At 39.2% G+C, this 27,091-nt stretch overlaps 1 protein-coding gene across 5 annotated transcripts in view; it reads left to right on the top strand.

Moving 5' to 3' along the window:
• The window catches only part of HELZ (helicase with zinc finger), a 152,458-nt gene that overhangs the window by 13,791 nt on the left and 111,576 nt on the right, over positions 1-27,091 (top strand). For all 5 annotated transcript variants that reach the window (XM_040640372.1, XM_040640374.1, XM_040640370.1 and 2 more), the window contains 3 exons: positions 12,097-12,324; positions 14,867-14,903; positions 25,324-25,448. In XM_040640372.1, the coding sequence (XP_040496306.1) occupies positions 12,115-12,324; positions 14,867-14,903; positions 25,324-25,448 (372 nt within the window). In that variant the 5' untranslated portion in view covers positions 12,097-12,114. The remainder of the gene's footprint in view (positions 1-12,096; positions 12,325-14,866; positions 14,904-25,323; positions 25,449-27,091) is intronic.

The raw sequence follows: 27,091 nt of genomic DNA, 5'->3' as shown, positions 1-27,091 counted from the left end.
CCAACCGAGGCACCCAGGCGCCCCTGGATTAGTTTGGGTTTCAAGTCACTTTTTTAAGTTAAAATCATTGGTTATTTATTTATTTATTAAAAGATTTTATTTATTTATTCGACAGAGAGAGAGACAGCCAGTGAGAGAGGGAACACAAGCAGGGAGAGTAGGAGAGGAAGAAGCAGGCTCCCAGTAGATCAGGGAGCCCGATGTGGGGCTCGATCCCAGGACCCTGGGATCATGCCCTGAGCCCAAGGCAGACGCTTAACGACTGAGCCACCCAGGCGCCCCCAGAAAACCATTAGTTTAATTTATATTATGAAAATATTTATGCCTATAGGAAAGTTGAAAGACTAGTATCAACACTCAGTTGTTAACATTTGCCATAATTTGCTTTCTCTCTTTGTCTAAATAGAGTTTTTTTTTTTTTTTCAGAGCCAGTTGAAAGTTAGTGGCAGACATATTAGATGGTACTTCATTCATATGGGTTTGAATTGTGAGGGTCCATTCATACATGGAGTTTTTACAGTACAGTAAATGTGTTTTCTGTTCCTTGTGATTCCTTCTTCTTTTTTAAAGATTTATTTATTTAAGTAATCTCTACACCCAATGTGGAGGTCGAGATCAAGAGTTGCATGCTTTACTGACTGAGCCAGCCGGGTGTCCCTCTTGTGATTCTTTTAATAACATTCTCTTTTCTATAGTTTCCTGAATTCTAAGAATACTTTATATAAGATACATACAAAGTATGTGTTAATTGACTGTTAGTGGTAAGGCTTCTGGTCAACAGTAGGTTATAGTTAAGTGTATGGGGAGTCAGTTATACACAGATTTTTCACTTCATGGGGTTCAGCACTGGAAGGGTCAACTGTATCTCCTACGTATTCGGACAGTTTTCTTCATAAACATAATACCAGTATCATACTTAAGAATTCAGTAATACTAATGGTTATACTATCAAATATCAAGTCTCAGTAAGTTTCCCCATTGTCCCCAAAATGTATTTTATTTCTTTAGGTTATTATATCTCTTTAGTTTTTTTTAGTTTTTATTTATTTATTTGAGAGAGTGTGTGAGATTTGGGGGAGAGGCAGAGAGCGAGAGAGAGAGACACAGGGAATGAGAATCCCAAGCAGAGCTCAGAGCCTGTTCTAGGGCTCGATCCAGGACCCTGAGATCATGACCTGAGCTGAAACCAAGAGTGAGACACGTAACTGACCAAGCCACCCAGGCGCCCCTGCTTAGTTTTTTAAAAATCTAGAATAGTTACCCCTCCCCTTTTTGTTTTTCATGACAGTGAAACATTGTACAGTGTTGGTGATTATAGTGGTGAGCATAGCTGCCTTCCATGACCGTGAAGCATGTTGTCTGTGGAAAAATGCAGATGAATAAAAAAAATCCATAATCCACCACTCAGAGATATCCACTTTAATTTTTTAAATAAACTTAATTTTGGAATAATTTTAGATTTACAGAAGAGTTGTAAATGTAAATATAGGCCAGAGTTCTCATGTACTCTTCACCCAGTTTTCGTCATTGGTTTTTTTATTGTTGTTGTTTTTTTAATTTATACTTGAGCAGAGATTGATTTATGCAGCTTATCTAAAAGCAGGGTAAATATTCTAATTCACAGTCACCATACCTGTCCCCCCTCTTTTGCAAGTCAAAATTTTCTCAAGAAGTAGTTCCCCATTGTTAATACCTTACATTTCTATGGTACATTTGTCAAATCTAAGAATCCTTCATTGGAACATTAGTGTTAACTAATATCCAAATTTTATTTGTATTTTCCTAGTTTTTCCACTAAAGCCCTTTCTCTGTTCAAAGATCCATTCAGGATCCATGTTGAATGTAGTTTTCATGTTTCCTGGACTATGACCGTTTTTCAGAGTTTAATTGCTTTTGTGACAATTTTGAAGAGTCCTGGTCAGGTATTTCTCTTTCGTTCCTTTTTTCTCTCCTCTCTTCCTTCCTTCAGACGGCATGCTGAGCGTAGCGCCCTTTGCGGGGCTCCGTCTCATGACCCTGAGATCAGTACCTGAGCCAAACCCAAGAGTTGGACACTTAACTGAGTTAGCCCCCCAGGCACCCCTGATCGGTTATTTCATAGAGTTTTCCTTCGTTTGGGTTTGTCTGATGTTTTCCTCATGATTAGACTGGAGGTATGGGTTTTAGGGAAGGAGATATTCACTTTTAATATTTTGTTTCATATCTTGGCTTTTTATGTAACATACTCAATACATATATGTTTTACAAAATAGGATTATATACCGTATTATTTTATAATCTTTTTTTTACTTACCAAAACTCGTTTCTACTTATATATGGGAGTAGGAAACTCTGTACTGAGTTTCAAACACTGATTTGAAAATACAGTTTTAGAACATAGACTGTTGGTAAATTAAAGACAGCTTTTAGGAAGGATGGTGGTGGTGGTGGCGGTGGCGGCGGCGGTGGCGGCGGCGGCGGTGGTGGCGGTGGTGGTGGTGATGGTGGTGGTGGTGGTGGTGGTACCATTTTGTTTTCATTATGCAGTTGGCTTTTTTAAATTGATTTATGTTTTATTTAAAAAGCTCAACTGTTTGAGATTATGATGTGTTTACAAGTCTCCACAGATAATCTAAAAGGGAAAATAAAGAAATAAAAAGAATAGAAAATGTTTTTTAGTAATAAAATTTTCTTGGCAAACAGCAACCTTTTCTAGAAAGTCTGTTAGTGTAATTTGATTGCTTCATAAATATGGGTTTTTAAATATAAATATTTTAATTGATAAGTAGGCATGTTAGGTGAAGAAGACTGTCTCCAGAATTGCTGGCAGTTCTAAAATATGGGTCAGGAAAAGTCAAACTAATAGATGGAAAAAAACCCCTCAATTTTAGCTGTTGATACAACTTTTAAAATTTAGTTTTTCTTGTTTTTATCATTTTAGTTACTAAGACAGATGGTAGAAGGTTCATTAGGATATTTCTTTTATGTATTTAAAACATTTTATTTTGCTTTATTGAATTCCATTCATTCTGGAAATTAGGAGAATTTACCTCTTTATGAAAGCGATTATTCAAAATGGAATATGATTGATGATCTTAGTTTCTAGTTTTCTTCTCAATAGGCTTAGTCTCTCTTCTAATGCTTCTTGCGTGCTCAGAGCTTTTATAAGAGTTTTAGAGAAAAATGCGAGTCTGGGTGAATATTAAATACAGTACAATGAATAAAACTTTCTTTAGTTTGTAGCATATTTTGCCTATGTGTCCCATAGAACCATGACAGATTCCAGTTTTGGATAAAAGCAGATAAATTTAAAGATAACACAACATTCCTCTTTATGACTTGGAATTCTAATGAGAACTGAATTTGGTACAGGACAGTTCTTGGAATGCTTGGCATTCAGGTTATTTTAGGCTATCTCTTTGGGAAATTGAATTAAAGTATTTATTGAATGGCTTTAGTGAACTGAATGGTTGTCTTGGGGATATAAATGATATAAAATATGACCCCTTTTTATAAGATGGTTGTGTGGGCAGATAAAGCATCTTATATATTTAATTCAAAATAATAGATGATTAAGAGGCCAAATCACTCTATAGGAAGTAGTGCTGGTTTGAGGGGGAGAACATTTTAGGAAAGTGAAGTCTGGGAGCATTCATTTAAAGCTGAGTAGGAGTTAGGTTCAGAGAGAGGAGGGAAAGGACATTCGGGCAGTGGGAAGGGCATTGTCAGAGACTCAGAAGCCTGACTGTCCTTTGGGAGTGGTGGGAAAGTTAGGCTGTAGCCAGGCTGTGGGTGGCCTGGGCATCTAGTAGTGAGCCTGGACATTATTTTATAGGCATTTCAGAACCACCGTGCCACCTCTGGAGTAATGGTTCTTAACTTTTGTTTCCCCGAGGAAGCATGACACACTTCTACTGGTTCACTGTCTCCCCACAGCAGTGCTGCTTAGTCTGGAGAAGGGGGCATGCTCTGATATGCTTTCCTTAATCCACTGGGCTAGGTCATAGGGGTTATTTTAATAATGTATCAATCTGGATTTTCTTCTTTTGTCGCAATACATTTACTTTCCAGTAGAGTCTTGTTTTCAGAATAGTAGAGTTTCCACAGGGAAAATAACAATGCGTGGGGCAGATTAAAGGCAAATTATTGACTTAGTAAAAAAAGTGACTCTCTAATTTTTTTCCTAGCAATTCTTCCTTTGTTTAAATTTTTGTTTTGTTAGTCATGTAAAGAAACTTATGTACTTTATTGTATGCATCTTTTAAGTTTTCCTATGGTTTTACTGTTTATATAGCGTAATAATTAAGGACAAAGTGGAATCTAATCGAGACCCGGTTATGGCTGTTAGTGATTCCTGTCAGAGTGGATAGTTGTAATGTTCAGCACAACTCATCAGTCTTCTCAAACCTGGACAAATGCAGTCCGATTCATTCCACCCAGGTTAAGTATGAGGAAGATAATTTTATTGTTTCTGATGGAAACAAATGTATAAGAGATACAGAAATCATCTTCAATTTAGATTGGAGAAATTTTATTTACTACTTTTGGCTCCTGCTGTTTGTTCACAGTTTATTTTTGTTCTTTGTTCTTTGTCTGTAATCAAATAAGGTTTAGCTCTTTTGAAATAAAGGAGGAACATAACTACATTAACAAGAAAAGTTAATTTAGGGAAGATAACCAATTTTTTTTTTTAACGATAAAATACATTTCATGACTTGATTTCATGGTGGTCTGGTGGTTATTCTTATACTGTTACAGAAAGAAGTCCATGGTGGGAAAAGAATGATGCTTTTAAAAATCACCTTCCCTTTTATCATCTGTTACTGCAAATGTCTTAGTCCAGGCCTGTCTACCCACCACCTTTGTGGTGCACTATTGATTTCATTTTTCTTCCAATATTTACTTTTCGTTCTGGACAAATTACCTAGCGATGATGGAATTCTTCAGAAGTATCCTATATTTTGTGTCAAGTGAACTCAGTGATTGCTCTGTTTGGAGACATTCTTTCTGAACCTCCATTCTTGCCTCTAAAACGTCCACACATGGAAAGGGAAATGCATAGGTTTTCCATTTATTAACAACACTTATCCTTCCATATCTCTTTTCGATTTTTAAAAAACATGTTAATTGTGACATTGCGATTCATATTTTAAAAGTAATTTAAAAATGTTACTTTTAAATTTTCATGCTGTAAAAGTGGCTTTTTTCTTTTGGTAAGAAATTTTTTTTCAACTTAATACGTGTATAGTATGTACAGCCATCACCACAGTCGGGATACCCTATCATCATCCCAAAAAACTCCCTCATGTTCTCCATGTATAGTTGCCCACCCCATCCCATAACCCCTGCAACCACTGGCCTTTTTCCATTCCTATAGTTTTGGCCTTTTGAGAATATGATGCAGATGGAATCATACGATATTAAGCTTTTGAGACTGGGCTCTTTTACTCTGTCTTTCAGATTCATCTAAGGTATTACATATATTGCAAATTTATTCTTTTTTTTATTGCTGAGTAGTTTTCCTTCATCACTCATTAAAGGACATTTGGATTGTTTCCAGTTTTTAGCAGTTATGAATAGAGCTTCTGTAAACATCCGTGTACAGATTTTTGCGTGAACATACGTTTTCAGTTCTCCAGGGTAGCTGTCTGTGGGGAGAGGGGATTGCTGGGTCATATATTGAGTATATGTTTAGCTTTTTCTGGAGTGGCTATACCGTGTTATATTCCCACTAGCAATGTATGAGAGTTCTGGTTATTCCATATCACTGATATTATCAATATTTGTAATGTAGCCATTCTAATATGTATGTTGTAGTGTCTGATCGTGGCTTTAATTTGCATTTCTCTGATGACTAAAGCCATTGAACATCTTTTCATGTGCTAATTTGCTATCATCATATCTTCTGTGGAGTGTGTGTGGAAATCTTTTATCCAGCTTTTAATTTTTAAAAAAAATTTGGTTATTTTCTTACTGAGTTTGGGAGTTCTGTGTCCAGATACAAATCCTTTTTTAGATATGTGATTTGCAAATAATTTTCTCTTAGTCTTTGGCTTTCTCTTCCTTCCTTTAATGCTGTCTTTCAGAGAGCAAAAATGTTTAATTTTGATTAGATCTAATTTATCATTTTTTTCCTTTTTTTGGATTGTACTAAGATGAATAGATTTTAAAACAAGTTTCTTTCCTATAAAAGTAGTGAAAACTAACTTAGTGATAGGAATGTTCTCATAAAGTTGACTTTTGTGGAAGGTGCAAATATTATCATTTTATGGAAAGGTGGTGGTAACTAAAATACTCCTTAGTCTTAGGGACACCTAGGACTTTTGCTTAACCAAAAGAGATGATTGGCTTAGGTTTGGGAGGATTTTCCCACTTTCTTTAATGGTAATCTCTAGCATGGCTAACATACAGAAACTTTTATAATGTAGAACTGTAGGAAATCAGTCATTAAGACTGTTTTAGAGTTAAAATTCACGTTTGATGCTTTTGGAAGTGCCTGGGTTTGAGTTCCTTCTTTTGGAACAGCATTGGAACCTCCATTGTGGATTCAGAGTCAGTGTCATGGCTAAAAGCATGAACTGGGTCATACTGTCTGGATTTGAATCCTGCCTCTGTTGTTTACAGTATAACTGTGGGTAAGTAACTTTTCTGTGCTTCAGTTTCCTTCTCTGTAAATGGGAATGGAAAAAATAATAATATCCACCTTATAAGGTCATTATGGGGATTAAATTAGATTACATAGAGTATTTTCAACAACATCCGGCACACAGTAAGCATTCAGTAAATGGTTCTTATTATTGCTGAAGTAGCTTTATGGTGAAGTCATTTAAACAACTGTTTTAGAATTATATTTTCAACAGGCAGAATAACCAAATACTGCACTTTTTCCCCTCTTGATACTTATTGTTATTAGTGATCAATAACTGTGGTCAGTGTTATTAGCAATCGTGTGTAGATACTGTTTTATAAGGCAATCATCAGCTCCTTTGGTTTTTCACTTCTTCCGAGGTGCTAATTAGATATACATATATGTCAATTAGTTCCAGCTGCCTGAAACATCAACTTGAACTGTCTTAAACTAGAAAGAAATTTCTTGGCTCACCTAACTACAAAGTCCAGGCATAGCTAGCTGGAGTCAGGGCTCAAGTAGTGACATCAGGACTCAGTTTCTCCCCATGAATCAACTCTGCCTTTTGATGTATAGACTTCAGTTGTAGGCAGTGTATGTTAGAAAAATGGCCTCAGCACATTCAACCCTTGGAGCCTCTCAGATTTTAGATTTAGTAGGAAAGAACACCTGTCTCTTTCCCAGAAGCCTCAGCAAAAGTCTTATGTCTCATTGGTTCTTATCGGGTCACATGTCTCAACCTGAGCCAGTCTTTGTGTTCTGGGCTGTGAGGCTTGGATTGGTTGGTTGTGGTCACATGGCAGCCTTGGCTTCCCTGGTACAGTCAGCTCTTCAGGAACCACATGGCCTGAGAGTAGGGGCAAGGTGAATTCTCAAAGGCAAAGTATGGGCTTTTATTACCAGGAAGAGGAATAGATACTGGGTGGCCAAACAACTAATGATATTAGTCTCTTTTATAGGTCAGCAGCAGATTGTAGGAGTTCATGGATTTGGATTGGAATCTTGGTTTCTGATTCCCGCTTTCTTGCCTGTGAAGTTACACACTCCCAAGCCCATGTTGCCCACAGGGGTCAGAGTTTGTAGAAAGTTACAGTGTTTTATATTCTTTTTATGCAAGTTGAATGTTTTTAACAGGAAGAGAAAAGAATCAAGGCTGATAGAGGGTAGATCTCACAATAGGCGGATATGGTGCTTCTTCCTTTTTTTTTATGATTTTATTTATTTATTTGACAGAGAGAGAGGCAGAGAGAGAGGGAACACAAGCAGGGAGAGTGGGAGGGAAGGCAGAGGCTTAACGACTGAGCCACCCAGGTGCCCCATGGTGCTTCTTCCTATACTGATGTGATTCATGTGACTCAGCTCCTTTCCCTGGACCTCCCTCTCCCCATGGATCAGGCTGTTCTGCCCAGGCATGGGGATTGTATGCTATTGATATGGCTGTATCTGTATCCTAGACAAGAGTGTCTGTCAGCCCCACAGTGAGGTGTATGTGGGTGGTGACCTCTTCTAGGAGAAGTAGTTCTAGATCTCTTACTACGTATGTTCTGTAGTCCATTTTAGCATGGCCTGTGGCATTATCTCACTTTGGCAGTTTTTATTTTACGTTTGAGAAGGCACTTTAACTTCTTCAGGGGTATGTGTAGCAAGGTCATGATGTTTTCTGAAAAACCAGAGAAAACAGTTGAATAAGACCTGCTGTGTACTGAGATCCACACTACAGCAAAGTACCCCTAGTGAGGTTCAGGTAGGACTTAGATAGAAACTAATTATCAGGACCTGATTAACGAAGGTAATTGTGGTAGAAGCTTTCACATCCTCTTCTGAGGTAGGCGCTTGAACCTAATGAATCAGATGTTAACTCTCTAAGTCATTTACCCACAAAGCTCCTGATGTTAATAGTTCTGCCTCTAATCTCTACTTATATGTTAATGTTATTGAGATTTCCCTGGAGAATATGTTTGGTGGCTAATGTTGACAGGAGTGTTTGTGATTCCCTTTGTAGCCACTTTTAGGGGTTATCTCGTCTAGATCAGTGACATACAAATGTACTTATTTCTCCAATGGCTGTTCTTCCATAATCATTATTATTATTATTGAGATGGATAAAATAGATGAAAATAATTCCTCTGTTAACTAAGTAAAGTAGTTATGTAGAGTGCTGTTTTGTTTTCTGTAAGTACAGTATTGTATGTTGAGATCAGTGCAGTGATTCTACTTTATATAAATTGAAAATTTGGAATTTTAGGGAAATAACAATAGCTAACACTCAACTGAGCACTTACTGTGTGCCAGGCATTCATATAAGTGTTCTCCACATACTGTTTTACCTTAATCCTGCATTAACCATAGGAGGTAGGCATTAGTTGTCTTGCCATTTTAGAGGTAAGTTGAGATACAGGAGGTTAAGTCACTTGCCCCAGGCCATGCAGCTGGCCAGTGTCTGAGTGACAGGGCTGATGGTGAGTGAAGGGGTTGGTGGTGGTGGGGGGGGTGGGCTGGTGAGTTTTGAATGCAAGTCCTCTGGCTCTGAGCCTATGCTGTGGATCACTGTGCTGCATTCTGTCCCTAAGAAAGATTTTAGCTTGTGCGGTCTTAGTTTTTCTTTTCTTTTTACTTCTGTTTGTAATATTTTCTAGATGTGGGCTGAGAGTTTTATAGGAAAGATTTGCTCATTCTGGGGTGTTTGGTATCGGTGGATTTATCTATCTATTGTTGCTGTTATCTGGCAAGCAAACTCTATAGGCTTGTTTGTATCAGTAGTTCTCAGTCAGGAATGATTTTACCCCCCAGGGTACATTTGCTCATGTCTGGAGACCCTTTTAGTTGTCACAGGTTGGGAGATACTACTGGTATCTGGTGGGTAGAGGCCAGAGATGCTGTTACACATCTTACAAAGCACAGGACAGCCTCCCAAAACAAAGAACTATTGGGCCCATAATGTCCATAGCATCAGCTGAGGTCTGTATAATAAGTTAGTGATTATCTTGTAATGCCATTCTTATGTTTAAGGGGCAAAGTCACTGTAGTAATAGAGAAACCATTAGTTTTGATTTTTGTTTGGTAATTGATTTCATCCAAATTGATGCATGTTTGTATAAGGGACATGAATAGCAACCATACTTTACATATTTAAGCTCCCCTAAGTCAAACTGGGTCTTGTGGCCCATTGAGGGAGAGCTGAGGAAGTTGAAAGGGGGACCATGTAGAGACTGAGGACACTGTACTCTATGTATTTGTTGGATTATTTATTTATTTAAAGATTTATTTATTTATTTTAGAGAGAGGGTGGGAGAGGGAGAGAGGGGATCCTCAAGCAGATTCCCTGCTGAGCATAGAGCCGGACATGGGGCTTGATCTCATGATGATAAGATTACAACCTGAGCTGAAATCAAGAGTCAGACACTCAATCCACCGAGCCACCCAGCTGCCCCTATTTTTTGGATTATCTTGTGAATAACACAGATTTCTTTTTGTTTTTGTGGTTCTTGTTAAAAGTTAATTTGCTAAATGTAAATATTTGAAATATCCTGTAATTTTAAAACCATGTTTTGGGGGTGCCTGGGTGGCTCGGTCATTAGGTGTCTGCCTTTGGCTCAGGTCATGATCCCAGAGTCCTGGGATTGGACCCCGTGTCGGGCTCCCTGCTCAGCGGGAAGCCTGCTTCTCCCTTCTTCTCCCCCTGCTTGTGTTCCCTCTCTCGCTGTCTCTGTCTGTTAAATAAATGAACAAAATCTTAAAAAAACACACAAAAATGTGTTTTGGTATTTTTTTAATTAAAAATTTCAAACTGAGAAAAGTAGAGAATATTGTATTCCATGTGCATACCAGCCATTTTAATAAATGCTAACAAAGGCTGAAGTCCTTTTTGAATCTTTCTTGGTCCATTCCTTAGAAATTTCTACATTTTTTGACGTACAAGTCTCTTGAAGTTGAAGGTTACCGGACCTCTGCTGATGTCTGTCGTGCCTCACTCACTGCCGCTGTGTTCTGGGTGCCCATCCACAGGTGTCTCCCCTCTGAAGAACATCTGGGAGAGCATGGGGCCAGGTTGTCATCAAAGCTGGAGAGGCCAGGTGGGAGTGTACATGTGTAAGGAGGGAGCAGGCAAGAAAAACAGTCTCCATGCTTGATGGAGCTGGAGACACAGGTCAGCAAGAGTGATCCTCTGAAGCAGTATTGTGATTGTAAGGTCAAAGGATTTTAGGTCTTCTGTGCCTAGGTTTTGTGCTCTTGCTATGTGAGTGATGCAGCTAGGGCGAGGTTGTGCTTGGATTCTCAGTATCTCTTCCTTGGACTATCGTAGTGGTCTCTTATTAATGGCAGGGCCTGCCTCTCACCAGTTCTCACAGGACTTCTATACGAGAGTAGTCCTTCCTTATTTAATTATTTTTATTTCCATTTTTAAAGATTTATTTATTGGGGGGCAGAGAAAGAGGGAGAGAGAGTCTTAAGCAGTCTCTGCACTGAGCGTGGAGCCTGATTTGGGGCTTGATCTCAAGACCCTGAGATCACAACTTGAGTCGAAACCCAGAGTTGGACGCCTAACCCACTGTGCCACCCAGGTGCCCCAGATTCCTCCCTTATTTAAAAATCTATCATGCCCCATCGCCTGTGGAATAAAGCTCTCACTTCTTGTGGCACGTGAGGTCATTGTCTTTCCTCCTGTTTCCCTGACACAGCTGGAGTTTAAGGCACATAGTTTCTCCTCTTGTCATTTCGCTTGAAATCTTCTCTCTGAAAAGCCCACATATGCTCTCCCTATCATTTCTGCGTGGTGAACTTCTGTTCACCTTTTGAAGCCAGCTCATGCCTTTCGGCAGATGGAATAAGTCTTTCTTATAATTGTTCATTTGTGCTTTGCTTCTTTTGCTAGAATCCGAGTTTCTTGAAAGCAGCAATGCCGTGTTCCATCTTTGACTTCAGTGCTGCCAGCACAGGGCTTGGCCTCGGGAAATCTTTGTTGAATTGAATTAATAAGCAGTTCAGACTTGGATTTTAGCCACTTTTTTATGTTGGTGGGAAAAATCCTGCATGGTATAGATTTCGATTCTCTGCAATCACAGTCACAGAATTACAAGACTGAAATTGAATTTGAATCTTTCTTGGTCCATTGGAGGGGTTTGGATATGAAACATTTCTGTACCTTCTGGTTTAAAAAAAAAGAAGCCTTCATGGTTTGGTGTTCTCTGCAATATTCAAAGTCATGTCTCGTTTATACATTTGCCTCATTTATACATGCGATGTGTTGTTTGTATGATACTGACTTACGGTTGACATTTTGCTCGGATTTCAGTAAAGACTTCATAAAGTCTAAAAGAGAAGTATAGATTTTGTAGCATCAGTCGCCACCGCTCAGCTGCGGCTTGATCAGAAGGCTGCTTGAGAGCAGCTCATCAGATAGATAATTAAACCTGCTGAGGTAGGAAGGAGGCTACAATTTAGTAAGATTTTAAAACCACCTCTGACTTGTTCTTTCTTCCTGTCTCTAGGATTTTTGTCCCTGAGTCATGGAAGACAGAAGAGCTGAGAAGTCATGTGAACAAGCGTGTGAATCTCTTAAGAGGCAGGACTATGAAATGACCCTCAAGCACTGCACAGAGGCCCTCCTTTCCCTTGGCCAGTACTCGATGGCCGACTTCGCAGGGCCATGTCCACTGGAGATAGAAAGCATCAAAATTGAGAGTCTTCTTTACAGAATTGCCTCATTTTTGCAACTGGTGAGTAAACACGGTTGGTAAGCCAGTGCCGAACCATGCAAAAGGGACTTTTTCATTGAGTGGGGACAGTTGTTGGTCTAATTCTGGGCTGAGGAGATGAGTGATTGCTGAATATGTTTAATTGCAGCAACAATTTTTAAGCCTTGAAAATCGTACTGACGTAGAACATTTTGGGTTATTCACTCCTTCAGCAAATACTTATTGAGTGTATGCTGTGTGCTGGCCACTTGTTTAGGTACTTGGTATGCATTGGTGAAAAAGAAAAGGATCGTCATGGTGTTTTTTCTATTAGGGGGACAGACAATAAGCAATAGATATTATACATAGGTAGACACTTTAGATTGTTAGAAGGTAAGCAGTCTGCATGAAAAAAAAAGACAGGGCAAGGGAGATTGGGGATACCAGGGTTAGGGATGCGGTTGCAGTTTTAAATTGAGTGGTCAAGGTCGGCTTCACTGATCAGGTGATAAGAAGGAGGTAAGGGAGTGAGCCATGTCAAAATCTGGAGGAAGAGCATTACAGGCAGAGGAAACAGTCAGTGCAAAGATCCTGAGGCAGAAGCTTGCCTGGTATGTTTGAGAAGTAGCTAGGAGGCCAGTGTGCTGGAGAAAGTATGTGACAGAGAGAGGTTAACAGAGCTAGATCCTGCGGGGCCCTCCAGGTCCCTATAAGGACCTGTTTTTCTTCTGCTTAAGGTGGGGGAAGCTCTTGTGGTTTTGTTTTGATTTGTTTGTAGATTTTATTTGTCGGGGAGAGAGGAATACAAGCAGGGAGAGTGGCAGGCAGAAGGAGAAGCAGGCTGCTCGCTGAGCAAGGAGCCTGATGCGGGACTCGATCCCAGGGCCCTGGGATCAGGACCTGAGTCGAAGGCAGATGCTTAACTGACTGAGCCACCCAGGCATCCGTCTTTTGGGGTTTTGAGCAGAGGAGTGGTATGATCTGATTTGGCAGGAATTCCTTGGCTTTTGTGTTGAGAATAGGCTATAGAGAGGTAAGTGTAGAGGCAGGCGAACTAGTTTGAAGGCTGTTGGAATAATCCAGGCCAGAGATGATAGTGGCTCAGACAAAATGGTGGCGGTGGGGAGAGTGAGAAGTGCTTTGGTTTTGGTTCTAAGTTGAAGATAGAACCAGTAAGATTTCTTAATACGTGAATGCAGGGAGTGAGAGAGAGGGGGCAGTCACAGATTCCTTACTTCAGTGTTGTTTTGTCTGAGCAATTGGAAAGTGGAGTTTCTTTCAGCTGAGATGACAAGGCTGTCGACAGGGAGCAAGTTTTGTGGGGGAAGATGGGAGGAGTTCAGTTTTGGACATACCGAGTCTGAGACGTCGTTTAGAGACCCAGCTGGAGATGGTGAGTAAGCAGTCAGATATGCAGGTGTGGAGTTTGGGAGAGAGGTCTAGGTCAAAGATGCTGACTCAAGAGTTGGTGGCCTGTAGGTGATATATATGTAAAGCCTTGAGCCTGCGTCAGATCACCAAGGGAATGAGTGTACATAGAGAAGAGGAGAGGACTGAGGACTTAGTTTATGGCACTACCGTGTTAGGAGACTGGGAGAAGAGGAGGGAGCAGCAGGGCAGCCTGAAGAGTAACCCTTGATGGAATGGAAAGCTAAGGGAGGGTGGTGTACAGTAGCCAGGTGAGGAAGGTGGATCCAAGTGAGGGAGTGTCGAGCAGTGTCAGTTGCCGTGGACCGAGTAGCGAGAGTAGAGAGTCGACCGGGATGTGTCAGTGTGTCTGACTGGGAACATGGAATGTAGTGTGTGTCTAACTGGATACAGGACAGCTCACCGGAGACCTCCGTGAGAGCAGCTTCCATGGAGTGATGGGTGGACGTCTGACTAAAGAGAGTTTAAGACAGAGTCGGGGAAGGAATTGAAATACGTGAATAAGACAGTTCTTGAGTTTTGTCCCAAAGAAGCACAAAAAAGTGGGAGTGGTAGCTGATGGCAGAAGTGAAGTCAAGAGAATGATTTTTTTTAAAAGATGGGTTGAAGTAGCAGCGTGTTTGTTTATAGGACTGAACCAATAGAAAACAAAAAAGTCAGTGATACAGGAGAAATAGAGGCAGCTTGCTAGAGTGATGTTCTTGAGTCGGCCATAGAGCAGGACTGCGCAAGTGGGATGATAGGCTTTAGAAGAGGGACCTGGATGGCTCGTCTGGTGACAGGTGGAAGGCAGAAAGTGTGCTGGGAAGCAGGTAGACTTGGTGTGACAGTCCACAGAAATTCTCTTCTCATGGTTTTGGTTTTCTCAGTGAAGTCATTAACTGAGGGTAATCAAGAAGGAGAAGGTTCTGGTAATTTGGAGCTGGAGAAAGTGAGAAGTCGGAGTGAGTAAATGGACAGGGAAGTACATTATAATGTTTATTTGTAGAGTACTGTGTCATCCTCAGAGAGCACATAAGTTGGTTTTGTTCTGTGACTATTACATTTGAAACATTAATAATTAAACTTTGAAACAAAGCTGAGCTTTTTTTGGATAAACTCTGTGTTAAGCAGCCCTTGAACTACTTAATTTTATCTTGTATCTTTTATTTTACAGAAAAACTATGGGCAAGCTGATGAAGATTGTAGGCATGGTATGTTTAAAAATGGGACTGTTTTCTGCTTTGAAAATGTTGAGTTATTTAAATTGAGTAGTGTTTAAGATTTGATTTTTTTTGTACGCTAATTTCAAGAGAGATTATAATATTTTAAACACTCCACCTTCCTGTGGTGACCTGTAACTGTTGTGGATGACAATTTTGCCGTGCCCTGATGGGGGTACACTCACTGTTCAGTCGCAAGTGGGAACACTGGTAGTGTCCTTTTCAAGTGTGTGTATTTTCAGTCAGTCAGAGCCAAATTTTAAGAACTGTAACACACATTGACTGAATGTTAAGCTTGGATAAATTGAAATGCTTGCCTGTCCCTCCTAAAATGTTTTTTTTCCCCCTTCAGTAGAAGATTACCCTTAGCAGAGGCTGACTAGGGTGCTTCTTGGTGCTTTTTCCTGTTTTCTTTGGGCAAGAAATTAATTAAAAAGATTCTTGCTCTTTGGTACTCACAGAATAGGAATCCTTTTCTTCGTCACGGGAATGAATTGAGGAGTGAATGGGAGAAGGGGTTCAGTGTGCATTCTCACACACCCTTCGTGGGAGTTTTTGCACAGCTCAGTGGTTTGAGTAATGTAATGTTTCATTTATTCGGAATTTGGGGGAGGGGTGCTGAGGTGTTAAACAGAAGTTAAGCTTTTTATTGCGTTTTTGTATCAGAACTGTATCAGAACTTTTTTTTGCAAGATTTTATTTATTTATTTGAGAGAGAGCGAGAGCGCACGTGCATGTGCCCGCGCACGAGCAGGGAGAGGGGCAGGGGAAAAGCAGACTTCCCCCTGAGCAGGGAGCCCGACTCAGAGCTCCATCCCAGGACCTTGGGATCATGACCTGAGCCGAAGGCAGATGCTTGACTGACTGAGCCACCCAGGTGCCCCAGAACTTTTAATAAGTATTAACTGTTTTTGTTGTAAATCTTATAAAACTATCTTACTCCTGTGGCATATTGGACATAATTTAACCATTCATTGAAGAATGTGAACGTCCTTTAATAAAATCTTTACTCCCTGTGGGCATTTAAAGTTACGACCAAGCCAAATAAGAAGAAGTCAAATGATATAGAGGAATATGAAGAAGGGAATCATTGCCCCTTTTTACCCCATCTGAAGAAATCATTGTTACTAGTTTGCTGTATCTTTAGTACCTTTCTCTGTAGCGACAAACAAATGTTTATAATAATGCAGGTAGAGGTTTTCCTTTAAAAATTAAAAAGGATTTCTGTGATCAATACAAAGCATATTTCTTACATACCAACAGATCATGGGTATCTTTCTAAGTTCCACCTGTTCCAATTACTGCTTAATATTCCAGGCTATAAATATTTCATATTTACTCAAAAATTCTCCCATTGGTGGGCATTCAGGTGGTTCTAGTTTTCTAGTTTGTTCATTATAATCCATTCTGTAATAAAAATATATTCTTTCTTACTGTTGTTTGTTTTTGTAGGATAGTCTTAAAAGTTGGATGAATGGGTGGAGGAGTTTTTTTTTTTTTTTTTTTTTTAAAGACGTATTTAGGGGTGCTCAGGTGGCTTAGTTAAGTGTCTGCCTTTGGCTCAGGTCATGATCCCAGGGTCCTGGGATTGAGCCCTGCATTGGGCTCTCTGTTCAGTGGGGAGCCTGCTTCTCCCTCTTCCTCTGCCTGCTGCTCCCCCTGCTTATGCTCTCTTTCTCTCTGTCAAGTAGATAAATCAAAAACCTTTGGGAAAAAAAGACATTTGTTTTTAGAGAGAGGGAGAGAGGGAGAGCAGGGTGGGTAGGGGCTGGGGCAGAGGAAGACGGAGAGAGAGAGGGAATCTCAAGCAGACTCCCTCTTGAGCACGGAGCTGTTCCTGAGGTCATGACCTGAGCCGAAATCAAGAGCCGGACACTTAACCGAATTTGCCACCCAGGTGCTCCTGGGTGAAGGAGTTTTAAAAGTTGGATATCTGGGTTAAAATGTTGTTTATAGTCTTTTTTTTTTTTTTCCAAAGATTTTATTTACTTATTTGACAGAGCGTGTGTGCACAAGGAGGGGGAGAGGCAGGCAGAGGGAGAGGGAGAATCAGGCTCCCTGTGGAGCAGGGAGCACAGTGCGGGGCTTGATCTCAGGACCCTGGGATCATGACCTGAGCCCAAGGCAGACACTTAACCGACTGAGCCGCCCAGGCATCCCTATACACTTACAGCTTTTTTTTTTTAAGGTTTTATTTATTTATGTGACAGCAAGAGAGAGAAAACGTGCGTGTGCGCACAAGCAGGGGGAGCAACAGAGGGAGAGGGAGAAGCAGGCTCCCTACTGAGCAAGGAGCCCAACGTGGGGCTCGATCCCAAGACCCTGGGATCATGATCTGAGCCAAAGGCAGATGCTTAACTGACTGAGCCACCCAGACGCCCCAATACATGCTTGTAGTTTTAACAGACATTGTTAGGTTTGTTTCTGATGCAGATACCCAGCAGCAATACATGAGATGCCTGTGCCCCATAATCTCAGTAACACTGGAACCTGTCATTCTTGACATTTTGCCAATCTCATGTGTGAGAAACGGACCCTCTTTCTTTAATTTTCACTCCCTCGAGTAGTAGTGAGGTTGGTACAGTTTTCTCATTTTGGAAACATACAACGTCCCAGAAGGTTAAATGACTTATGAAAAATCACAGAAGAGTAAATGCTGTTAGCGAAGGAGCATATGGAAAATGCTGCATTTTTCTGTTGTTTTACTTAGCATTTTAAAGTTAGATTCTATTTTACAACTACTGAATTTCTAAAATAAATGTTTAACCAGGAAGCTTTTGGGGGTGGCGGATATGTTTATTACCTGTATCATGATGATAGTAACATGGTTGTATACATATGTGCAAACTTACCAAATTTATACACTAATTATATGTAGTGTTTTGTATACCAATTATACCTCTGTAATGTTGGGGGGAAAAAGTTTAACCAACGTCTAGGATAACGTTGTAATGAAATAAGCATACTCTTGTGTTGGTGGAGTGTGAAGGAGAATGCAGCTTGGTAATATGTTTATACCCTTTGACCTACTAATCTCATTTCTGGGATGCTGTCCCAAGTAAATAATCCAGAAGAAGGAAGAAATTGTATGTGGAATGGTGTTCATTGCAGTGCTGTGTGTAAAAGTGAAAAATCGGTTAGTTTCCAGTAAGGGAGGACTTCTTTAAATTCTGTGCATTCCTTGTTACCATTTATGTGATATAGAAGAACATGGAAAATGCTTACTTAACTGCAAAAGCAGTGTGTATGGTTGTTTATTTGAAATAGATATTTGGGGATATTGGCCAAGTTTATATGTATGTATTGCTAGTTGTAGAGTTCTGCTATTAGGTGAATTTTTTTTTTCTTTTCAACTTTTGGTAATCTCATTTAAGAGAAAATACCATGGTTAGGCAGTGAGTTAGTAATAAAAAGCAAGTCAAGAATCTCAGTCTGTTAAATATTATACTGCTTTGTAATGCTGGAGAGCTGTGGAATAGCTCCTGTCCTACTGGCCCCAACCTTATGTTTGCCTTTTCTATACCGTATTGTTTTGACGTCTGTTCCCTTGCTGTCAGGCTGTCAGTTTGCATTCCTTGCAACTCTCAACATGCCTCATTGTAACTACCTTTTCCCATTTTCTATTTGCTGCTTCTGACTTTCTGATCTCACTTTCTCAGGCAGGGTTGGGAAATCAGGCAAACTTTGTTACAGAATTAGGAACATTAAAAGTTGTTTTTTATTATGAAGAAGTTAAAATATTTTCCTGTAGGAAAATAGATGTTTTAATAAACATTCATATTCTCAAAACTTAGATTGTAAGATTTTACCGTATTCATTTTTTTCTGATATATTTGAAAATAAGGATAGACATCATGGTATTTACCCCTTGATACGTTAGTACGCATCTCCAAAAATAAGGCCATAATTGCTTGATCACAATTTTATTATTAACCAAAATAATTTTTTTTTAAAGATTTTATTTATTTATTTGACAGAGATAGAGACAGCCAGCGAGAGAGGGAACACAAGCAGGGGGAATGGGAGAGGAAGAAGCAGGCTCATAGCGGAGGAGCCTGTTGTGGGGCTCGATCCCATAACGCTGGGATCACGCCCTGAGCCGAAGGCAGACGCTTAACCGCTGTGCCACCCAGGCGCCCCATTAACCAAAATAATTGACAGTGATTCCCTAATGTTACCTAAAACCCAGACTGTAATCAGATTTACTTGGTTGTCCCCAAAATGTTTTTTATGGCTGATTTTTTTCAAGCTAGGAACTAATTAGAAAAAACTTAAAGTCAGAATTTTACTTCAAAAAGAGTAAATAGACTCTGAGTAAGGACTTGAGGGCATCTTAAAAATTAACCACATAGGCTTTAAGTTCATGGACCTTCGTTCTGAGTTTGGTGTTGTGCTGTGGATAGTGAGAGTGGCCGCACTCCTGAGCACTGGATAAATGAGGTGGGTAGGTCTGTTTTCATTGTCTGAACATAAGTTGTATTTGGCATAGCAGGAAAATGTTCATGAAATAATTATTTTTTTTCTGCCTTTGAAATATTGATTATACAGGAAACTTACAGTTTTTATATCAACAAAATAGAATAACACTGTATTTTAACGAACTGGAATTAAAATTAAGACTTAAACAAAATAGAATGAGATAAATGGCAAGAGTGAAATCAAAAGAAAATATTATCAACTAAAGGAGTATTGTGCTACATGTAATATGTACATCAAACTCAGTCATCATAAACATCAGTGAATATTTTTCATAAGGCTGCCAGATTTTTAGACCCTATCTGAGAATGTCATTATTATTATTATTATTATTTTTAAGTACTCTCTATACCCAATGTGAGGCTTAAACTGACAACCCTGAGATCAAGATTTGCATGCTGTACCGACTGAGCTAGCCAGGTGCCAGGTCATTAATTTTTTTTTAATTGATGTATAGTTGACACACAGTGTTACGTTAGTTTCAGGTATATATAGCATAGTGATTCAACAAGTCTGTACCTTATGCTCTGCTCACCACAAGTGTAGCCACCATCTGTCACCATACAACGCTATTATAGTTCCATTGACTGTATTCCCTATACTGTACCTTTCATCCCTGTGACTTATTCATTCCATAACTAGAAAGCTGTAGTGTAGCTCCTATAACCCTTCACCTGTTTTGGCCGACCCCCTCCTCCTCCTCCCCCCGACCTTCTGGCTACCATCAGTTTGTGCTCTGTATTTATGGGTCTGTTTCTGCTTTTGTTCGTTTTGTTTTGTTTTGTTTTTTTAGATTCCACATACAAGTGAAATCATATGGTATTTGTCTTTCTCTGATTTATTTCACTTAGCATAATATCGTCTAGGTCCATCCATGTTGTCGCAAATGGCAAGATCTCATTCTTTTTCATGGCTGAGTAATATTCCAGAGTGTGTGCATGTGTGCGCACGTGTGTGTGCGCGCTGCATCTTTTTTTTTGGGGGGGGGGCAAAGATTTTATTTATTTATTTTAGAGTGAGAGAGTGCATGTGAGCGAGAGGGGGGCCGAGGCGGAGAAAGAGGGAAAGAATCCCAATGTGGGGCTTGATCTCACGACCCTGAAATCAGGACCTGAGCTGAAATCAAGAGTCAGACACTTAACTGACTGAGCCATCTTGGAGCCCTTGTACTGCATCGTTGTCATCCTCGTCTTCTTTTTTTTTTTTTTTTTTTAAAGATTTCATTTATATATTTGAGAGAGAGAGCAAGTGAAGGGGAGAGAGGCAGAGGGAGAGAGAGAGAAGCAGGCCCCCCACTGAGCAGGGAGTCCAACATGGGGCTCAATCCCAGGACCCTGAGATCATGACCCGAGCCAAAGCCAGACGCCCAACCAGCTGAGCACCCAGGCGCCCTGTACTGCATCTTCTTAATCTTTTTTTTTTTTTTTTTAAGATTTTATTTATTTGATAGAAGGAGCACAAGCAGGGGGAATGGCAGGCGGAGGGAGAGGGAGAAGCAGACTCCTCACTGCCCAGGGAGCCCGATGCAGGGCTCATTCTTAGGACCCTGAGATCATGACCTGAGCTGAGGGCAGATTCTTAACCCACTGAGCCACCCAGCCACCCCTACATCTACTTAATCTATTCATCCATCAGTGGACATGCTTAGGTTGCTTGCATATCTTGGCTATTGTACATAATGCTGCAGTAAACACAGGAGTGCATATATTTTCTCAAATTAGTGTTTTCGTTTTCTTTGGGTAAATAGCCAGTAAGTGGAATTACTGGATTGTATGGTATTTCTTAGTTTTTCGAGTAACCTCCGCACTGGTTCTCACAGTGGCTGCACTAATTTGCATTTCTACCAACAGTGCACAAGGGTTCCTTTTTCTCCACATCCTCACCAACACTTACTGTTTTTTGTCTTTTTGATTGCAGCCATTCTGACAGGTATGAGGTGATATTTCACAGCAGTTTTGATTTGCATTTCCCTGATGATTAGTGATGTTGAACTTCTTTTCTTGTGTCCGCTCCCCATCTTTATGTCTTCTTTGGAAAAATGTCTGTTCAGGTCCTCTGCCCATTTTTTAATCAGATTGTTTATTTTTTTGGTGTTGAGTTGTGTAAGTTCTTTTTATATTTTGGCTATCAATCCCTGTTTGGATATATTATTTGCAAATATCTTCTCCCATTGTAGTTTGCCTTTTTGTTTTGTTGATGGTTTCCCTTACTGTGCAAAAGGTTTTTGTTTTGGTGTTGTCCTAGTTTATTTTTGCTTTTGTTTCTCTTGCTTGAGGAGACATGTCTAGAAAAATGTTGCTAAGACCGATGTCAAAGAGATTACTGCCTGTGTTTTCTTCCAAGAGTTTTATGGTTTCAGTTCTTATATTTAGATATTTATTCTGTTTTGAGTTTATTTTTGTTCATGGTGTAAGAAGTGGTCCAGTTCCATTCTTTCACATGTAGCTGTCTAGTTTTCCCAACACCATTTATTGAAGAGACTGTGTTTTCCCCCATTGTATATTCTTTTTTTTTTTTTAAGATTTTATTTATTTATTTGACAGAGAGACAGCGAGAGAGGGAACACAAGCAGGGGGAGTGGGAGATGGAGAAGCAGGCTTCCTGCTGAGCAGGGAGCCCGATGCAGGGCTCCATCCCAGGACCCTGGGATCATGACCTGAGCTGAAGGCAGACGCTTAACGACTGAGCCACCTAGGCGCCTCCCCACCCCCATTGTATATTCTTGCATCTTTTGTTGTAGATTGAAAATTTTGGAAAAGTATCTTGATTAGGCTTAGCTTTTCTTTCTTTCCTTTTTTTTTTTTTTTTTTTTTTTTTAAGATTTTTAAGTTTAGAGAGAGGTAGAAAGTGGGGGGGGTAGGGGCAGGGGGAGAGAATCCGCAAGTAGACTCCTTGCTGAGCACAGAGCCTGATTCAGGGTTTGATCTCAGGACCCTGAGATCATGATCTGAGCCAAAACCAAGAGTTATATACCCAACCGACCGAGCCACTCAGTCCGTTCCAGCTTAGCTTTTCAATGAAAGATTTTAGAGATACCTAAGGAGTTGATGAAAGAAATAACCTAATATAGTGATACGATGGAAAAAATAGTTATACTCAACATTTACTGTATTTAAGGCTTATTTTAAACCACCTTGCTCCTTTCCATTTTAATTGTTGATTATCTCCTTTTGATAACCAGAGGCTATCATCCCCTAAGAGAGGCTATTTTGTTGAAATAGTTGAATGAATATGCCTTTATTATTAGTTTCTAGTCTAAAACATTTCAAGTAAGACATACTACAAAAACTGAAGAATGAGAGGGGACAGAGACGTGAATATAGCAACAGAGGTAAGGGGTTAGGTCTCCTCCTTAATAACTCCCAGTAGACGGGAAGGAGAAGTTCAGTTTGGGAATAGTTGTGTGCTCACAGTAAAATCTCACAGATAGTTGGTGGGAAGAGAATTTTTCTGCAAGGCGTTGTAACATTTTTACAATGCTCAAGATTAGATTATATTTTTAATGTCCTCTCTTTTGGCAAGTTCATTATTATAGCTAAGGCAAGTTTAATAATGCATAAGGCAGTACTTTATTTTCTTTCAAGCTTTTTCAAGGTATTACAGATAATAAGGGACCAGGTTGGCAATGTCGCAGTTTAATTTTGTTATAGGATGCAATAGCAGGAGAGCTTTTTATCTATAATTGTTGACGATTTTTTTGCGATAGTTCTTCACATGGGATCCTGTAAGACAAACTGAATTGCATTTTGGGGCAACAGTTGGCAAAAAGTACATCAGTACTGATTCTTGCCTAAAGGGAGAGAGAGAGAAAAAGTACGCATCACCTTGACAAATATTGAGGCCTTCAAACATCAATGTAATGCAAGAACTTTTGAAAATAAAATTTGGCAGATACCTTGTACAAAACCAAAGATCTGTGAAAGGTGTTTGTAAACTATCATGTGATTTAATACTCTTTAAACACGACATCATGACCTGAGGTTGAAATATTCTTAGATTTTTTTTTGTTTCCCTGAAATATTCTTTAATGCTCAACAACTAGTTTCTTAATATTCCAATTACTGCAGAGGAATTAGGATATTTCCTTAGCAGTTCTCAGTACTGCTGTATAATTTTTAGAAGAGGAAGGTAACATCTAGGGAACTCTTATGAGGAGACTGTGCTAGATATTTTACATAATTAACACAATTAATCGCTACCACAACCTTATTAGGTAGCTTCCGTCACCTCCATTTTACAGGGAGCAAGCAGGCTTAGTGAATGTACGTAGTCCAGCCCTTAGTAGGACCATCATTTCTTCTTCAAAGCATTTTATTATTCGATCCTTACAACAAATTTATATATATTTCTATTTTACAGATGACCACACTGAGGGCCAGAGAGATAAAGTGATTTGCCAAAGGTCATATTTGAATAGTTTTAGGAATAGTAAGAGCTGAGGGAGAGGTGGGCTTACTGGGGAATTTTATAAGATGTTCAAGACATTCCTAATGATACTCTATTGGAGTTAGTCACTTACTGGAATTATCTGGGGACAGTTGAGTAGCTCTGTAATGTGGATGGAGTGAGACAACAGGTTGGCACAAACGAAAAGTAATTGAATAAAACCTTCTTAAATACAGAGAGACTATAACTTTCAATTTAGTAATCTGCTTCAATAAAAGATATATACATAAAGATATTTATTGCATTGTTAGTTTCAATAGTTAAAAATTGGGATTGTTCTGGAGCCAGAGAGTAAATAAATTGATGGGACACCATGTGGGCAATAATATGATAAACATAAACATTCTGAGAACCATGGAAGATCCTGAATGTGCCGAGGGAAAATAAAGCAGAATACAAACTATTATATTTATATCAGTTACAATCATGTAAAAATTATGTAAATATTGATAAAAATTGGAAGATAACATGAATAAGTGAAGACAGTCTGTTTAGTTGAGTGCTGAACTTATGGGGAATTTTTATGTAGAATTTTATTAGTGTTCTTGTAATGTTATTTGTGTAATGGAAAAATTGAACAACATAGTGAAAGGATATGTGCCGTACAACCAAAATAAATACATTATGAACAGACCCAGTGGACTTCAAATGTGTAGTATATTATACTGATACTTAAACATTTCCTTGGAAATAATTAGAAAAAAAAATGCAATTTCCAAAATATTTTCTTTCAGCAAATTATTTTCTTGCAAAGGAAGCTAAAGTGCTTACAAACTAAAAATAGAATCTTGGACTTAGCAGTGAAGAGAAAGATACAGATTGTTTTACTAGTTGAGCCATTAGCAATTGCTGTGAGAAATCATCTCGGGTGACATGGCATAAAAATGAGTATATTCTGTATTGTTAGAAATATGTGCTCCTGTGATTGTATTAAATCTGTAAACACTTGCGAACAATTAGGTTAGCCTTTTCTTTGGCCATGTGACAATTAGGTTCTTAGTTAATCTTGCTGGTTTTGATACAAGCTAATTCTTAGCTGCTTGGGAATACCACATGTTGAGATTTGCAGTTTCTATTCTTTCTTACGCATTTTAATGGCACTGAGTCTCTTGTGTCACTGTTAGAAATGTGGAAACTTTATTCAGAGACTATCTTTGCGGTTTAATAGCCCTCATTTACCCAGGAATCAGGCTGAATGGTATTTTTCACTGGAGAGAGAGCTTTAAGGTGAACTCTTCTTCCTGTGACTTTGGTGTGATCCTTCCTGGTTTTAGGCTGTAGTGGGTTAGATACATGGATTGCCCCATGTTTTTTCTTGTCTTCATGCATCTCTTCGACAGGACTGAAATATCACTGCTTTCACTAGTACTTGAAGTTAATTCTTTTGGCGTATAAGAATTCATCTTTGGGAGTGTGTGCTAATGCTATAATCAAGAAAAAATGTGCATCGAATGTTACATGGTTAATGCTGGCTCTTCTTTCCGGACAGTGCTGGGAGAGGGCCTGGCCAAGGGAGATGGTGCCTTTCAGGCAGTGCTTTGCTGCATGCAACTGAAAGGAAAGCTTCAACTGGTATCCAGCATTCTTGCCAAGTCGCTGACGGGAGAGTCTCTGGTACGTTGATGAGCTCTGATTCTGAATGTGTGAAAATGGATTCATTCATTTGACTCCTTAAGCATATTGTGGGGGGGGGGGAGTAATTAAGTTTGCATTTTTCCTCTTATTTCCTTCTGTTAGAAATCAAAGTTCATGAGTATCTTTAGATACACATTTCTCTTCAACAAACTGATGTTTAATCACTGGGTTCTTATGGTTTGTGAAAGTATATATGAGTAGCAGGTCCTTTTTAAAACTTTGAGAGTTTAGGATAACTAAATGATTAATTTCTTTAAAGATGTCATTTAATAGAACCTGGGAATATTTTTGGGTTTTAATTAATCAGTTAATTTTTTTTTGTGAGTAAAGCGGTAGAAGTTTGTTAAGTGAAGATACAGAAAAAGCTTTCAAGAGTGAGAGAGGTCCCGACATGGTTGCCCTATTTAATTAATTTTTTTAAGCAAGCTCTAGGCCCGGTGTGGGGCTTGAACTCACAACCCTGAAGTCAAGAGTTGTGTGCTCTACCAACTGAGCCAGGTGCCAGCCAGGTGCATTCCTTTTTGGGGGGGTTTGTTTGTTTGTTTATTTATTTATTTATTATTTATCAATCATTTATTTATTTATTAGAGAGAGCAAGCGAGTGCGAGAGAGAGCAAATTGGGATCATGACCTGAGCCGAAGGCAGATACTTAACTGACTGAGCCACCCAGGCGTTTGGGTTTTAAAATGCTCCTGTGGACGTACGATTGTATATAGGGTTTTTAAGTCCTGTCATTTATTTTATAAAATGTTTAAAGTTATCTAAACTAAGTAATAATTACTTTTGTTTCTGAAGTTGTTATGTGTGTGAATTAATATTCCACTCTGACCACTCTGATGGAATGACCTAATTCTATTCAGACTTTGGGATAATTTTGTATGTAGCATTTAATTTGCTAGAGGGTTTTTTTTGTTTTTGTTTTTGTTTGTTTTCTTTTTGGTTGAGATAATTGAGGGACTACATTTTGGAACTTTAGAGTTGGCAGTCTATAGAAATGGGAAGAAAAAGATGTTAAAACTTTTTTTTCACCAGTTGGTTACTGTTAAATTTGTGGATATTTGTGAGGAATCAGTGGAAAACAGGAAAAGCCAGAAAGTATTTGTATACTTTGCTCTACAGCTTGAATTCCCTGCACCTCACTTAGTCTTCTGAATCGATGTAAACTGTGAAAATCTGGAACAAAGTTGTGTTTTCACTGCAAATAATATATTTGGTTAGGAGAAAAAAAGAAATTAGGAAAGTACTTGGTATACTGCTAAGTAGAATGTAATGACCCACCTTAGAGAGTAATTTAGTTATTTTCTGAGGGATTACTATACAGGGAATTATTTAATTGGTTTAACATTGTGTCTTTTTTTAAGATTTATTTATTTTAGAGAGAGTGAGAGAAAGCAGGGGGAGGGGCAGAGGGAGAGGAAAGAGAGATTCTCAAGCAGACTCCCCACTGAGTGCAGAGGTGCTTCCTGTAGGGCTCCGTCTCCCGACCCTGAGATCGTGACCCAGCCGAAACCAAGAGTCAGATGCTTACCTGACTGCCACCCAGACGCCCTGGTTTAATGTTGGTTTTTGATTTCACCAAATTTACAAGTGAATATAAAGCTAAACTGTGTTACTAATATAG

Source organism: Ursus maritimus, unplaced genomic scaffold (genome assembly GCF_017311325.1).
Source record: "Ursus maritimus isolate PB19 unplaced genomic scaffold, ASM1731132v1 scaffold_24, whole genome shotgun sequence".
Classification (NCBI taxonomy): Eukaryota; Metazoa; Chordata; class Mammalia; order Carnivora; family Ursidae; genus Ursus; species Ursus maritimus.
Note: the sequence above shows the minus strand (reverse complement) of the source record. Positions and strands in the feature narration are given on the sequence as shown.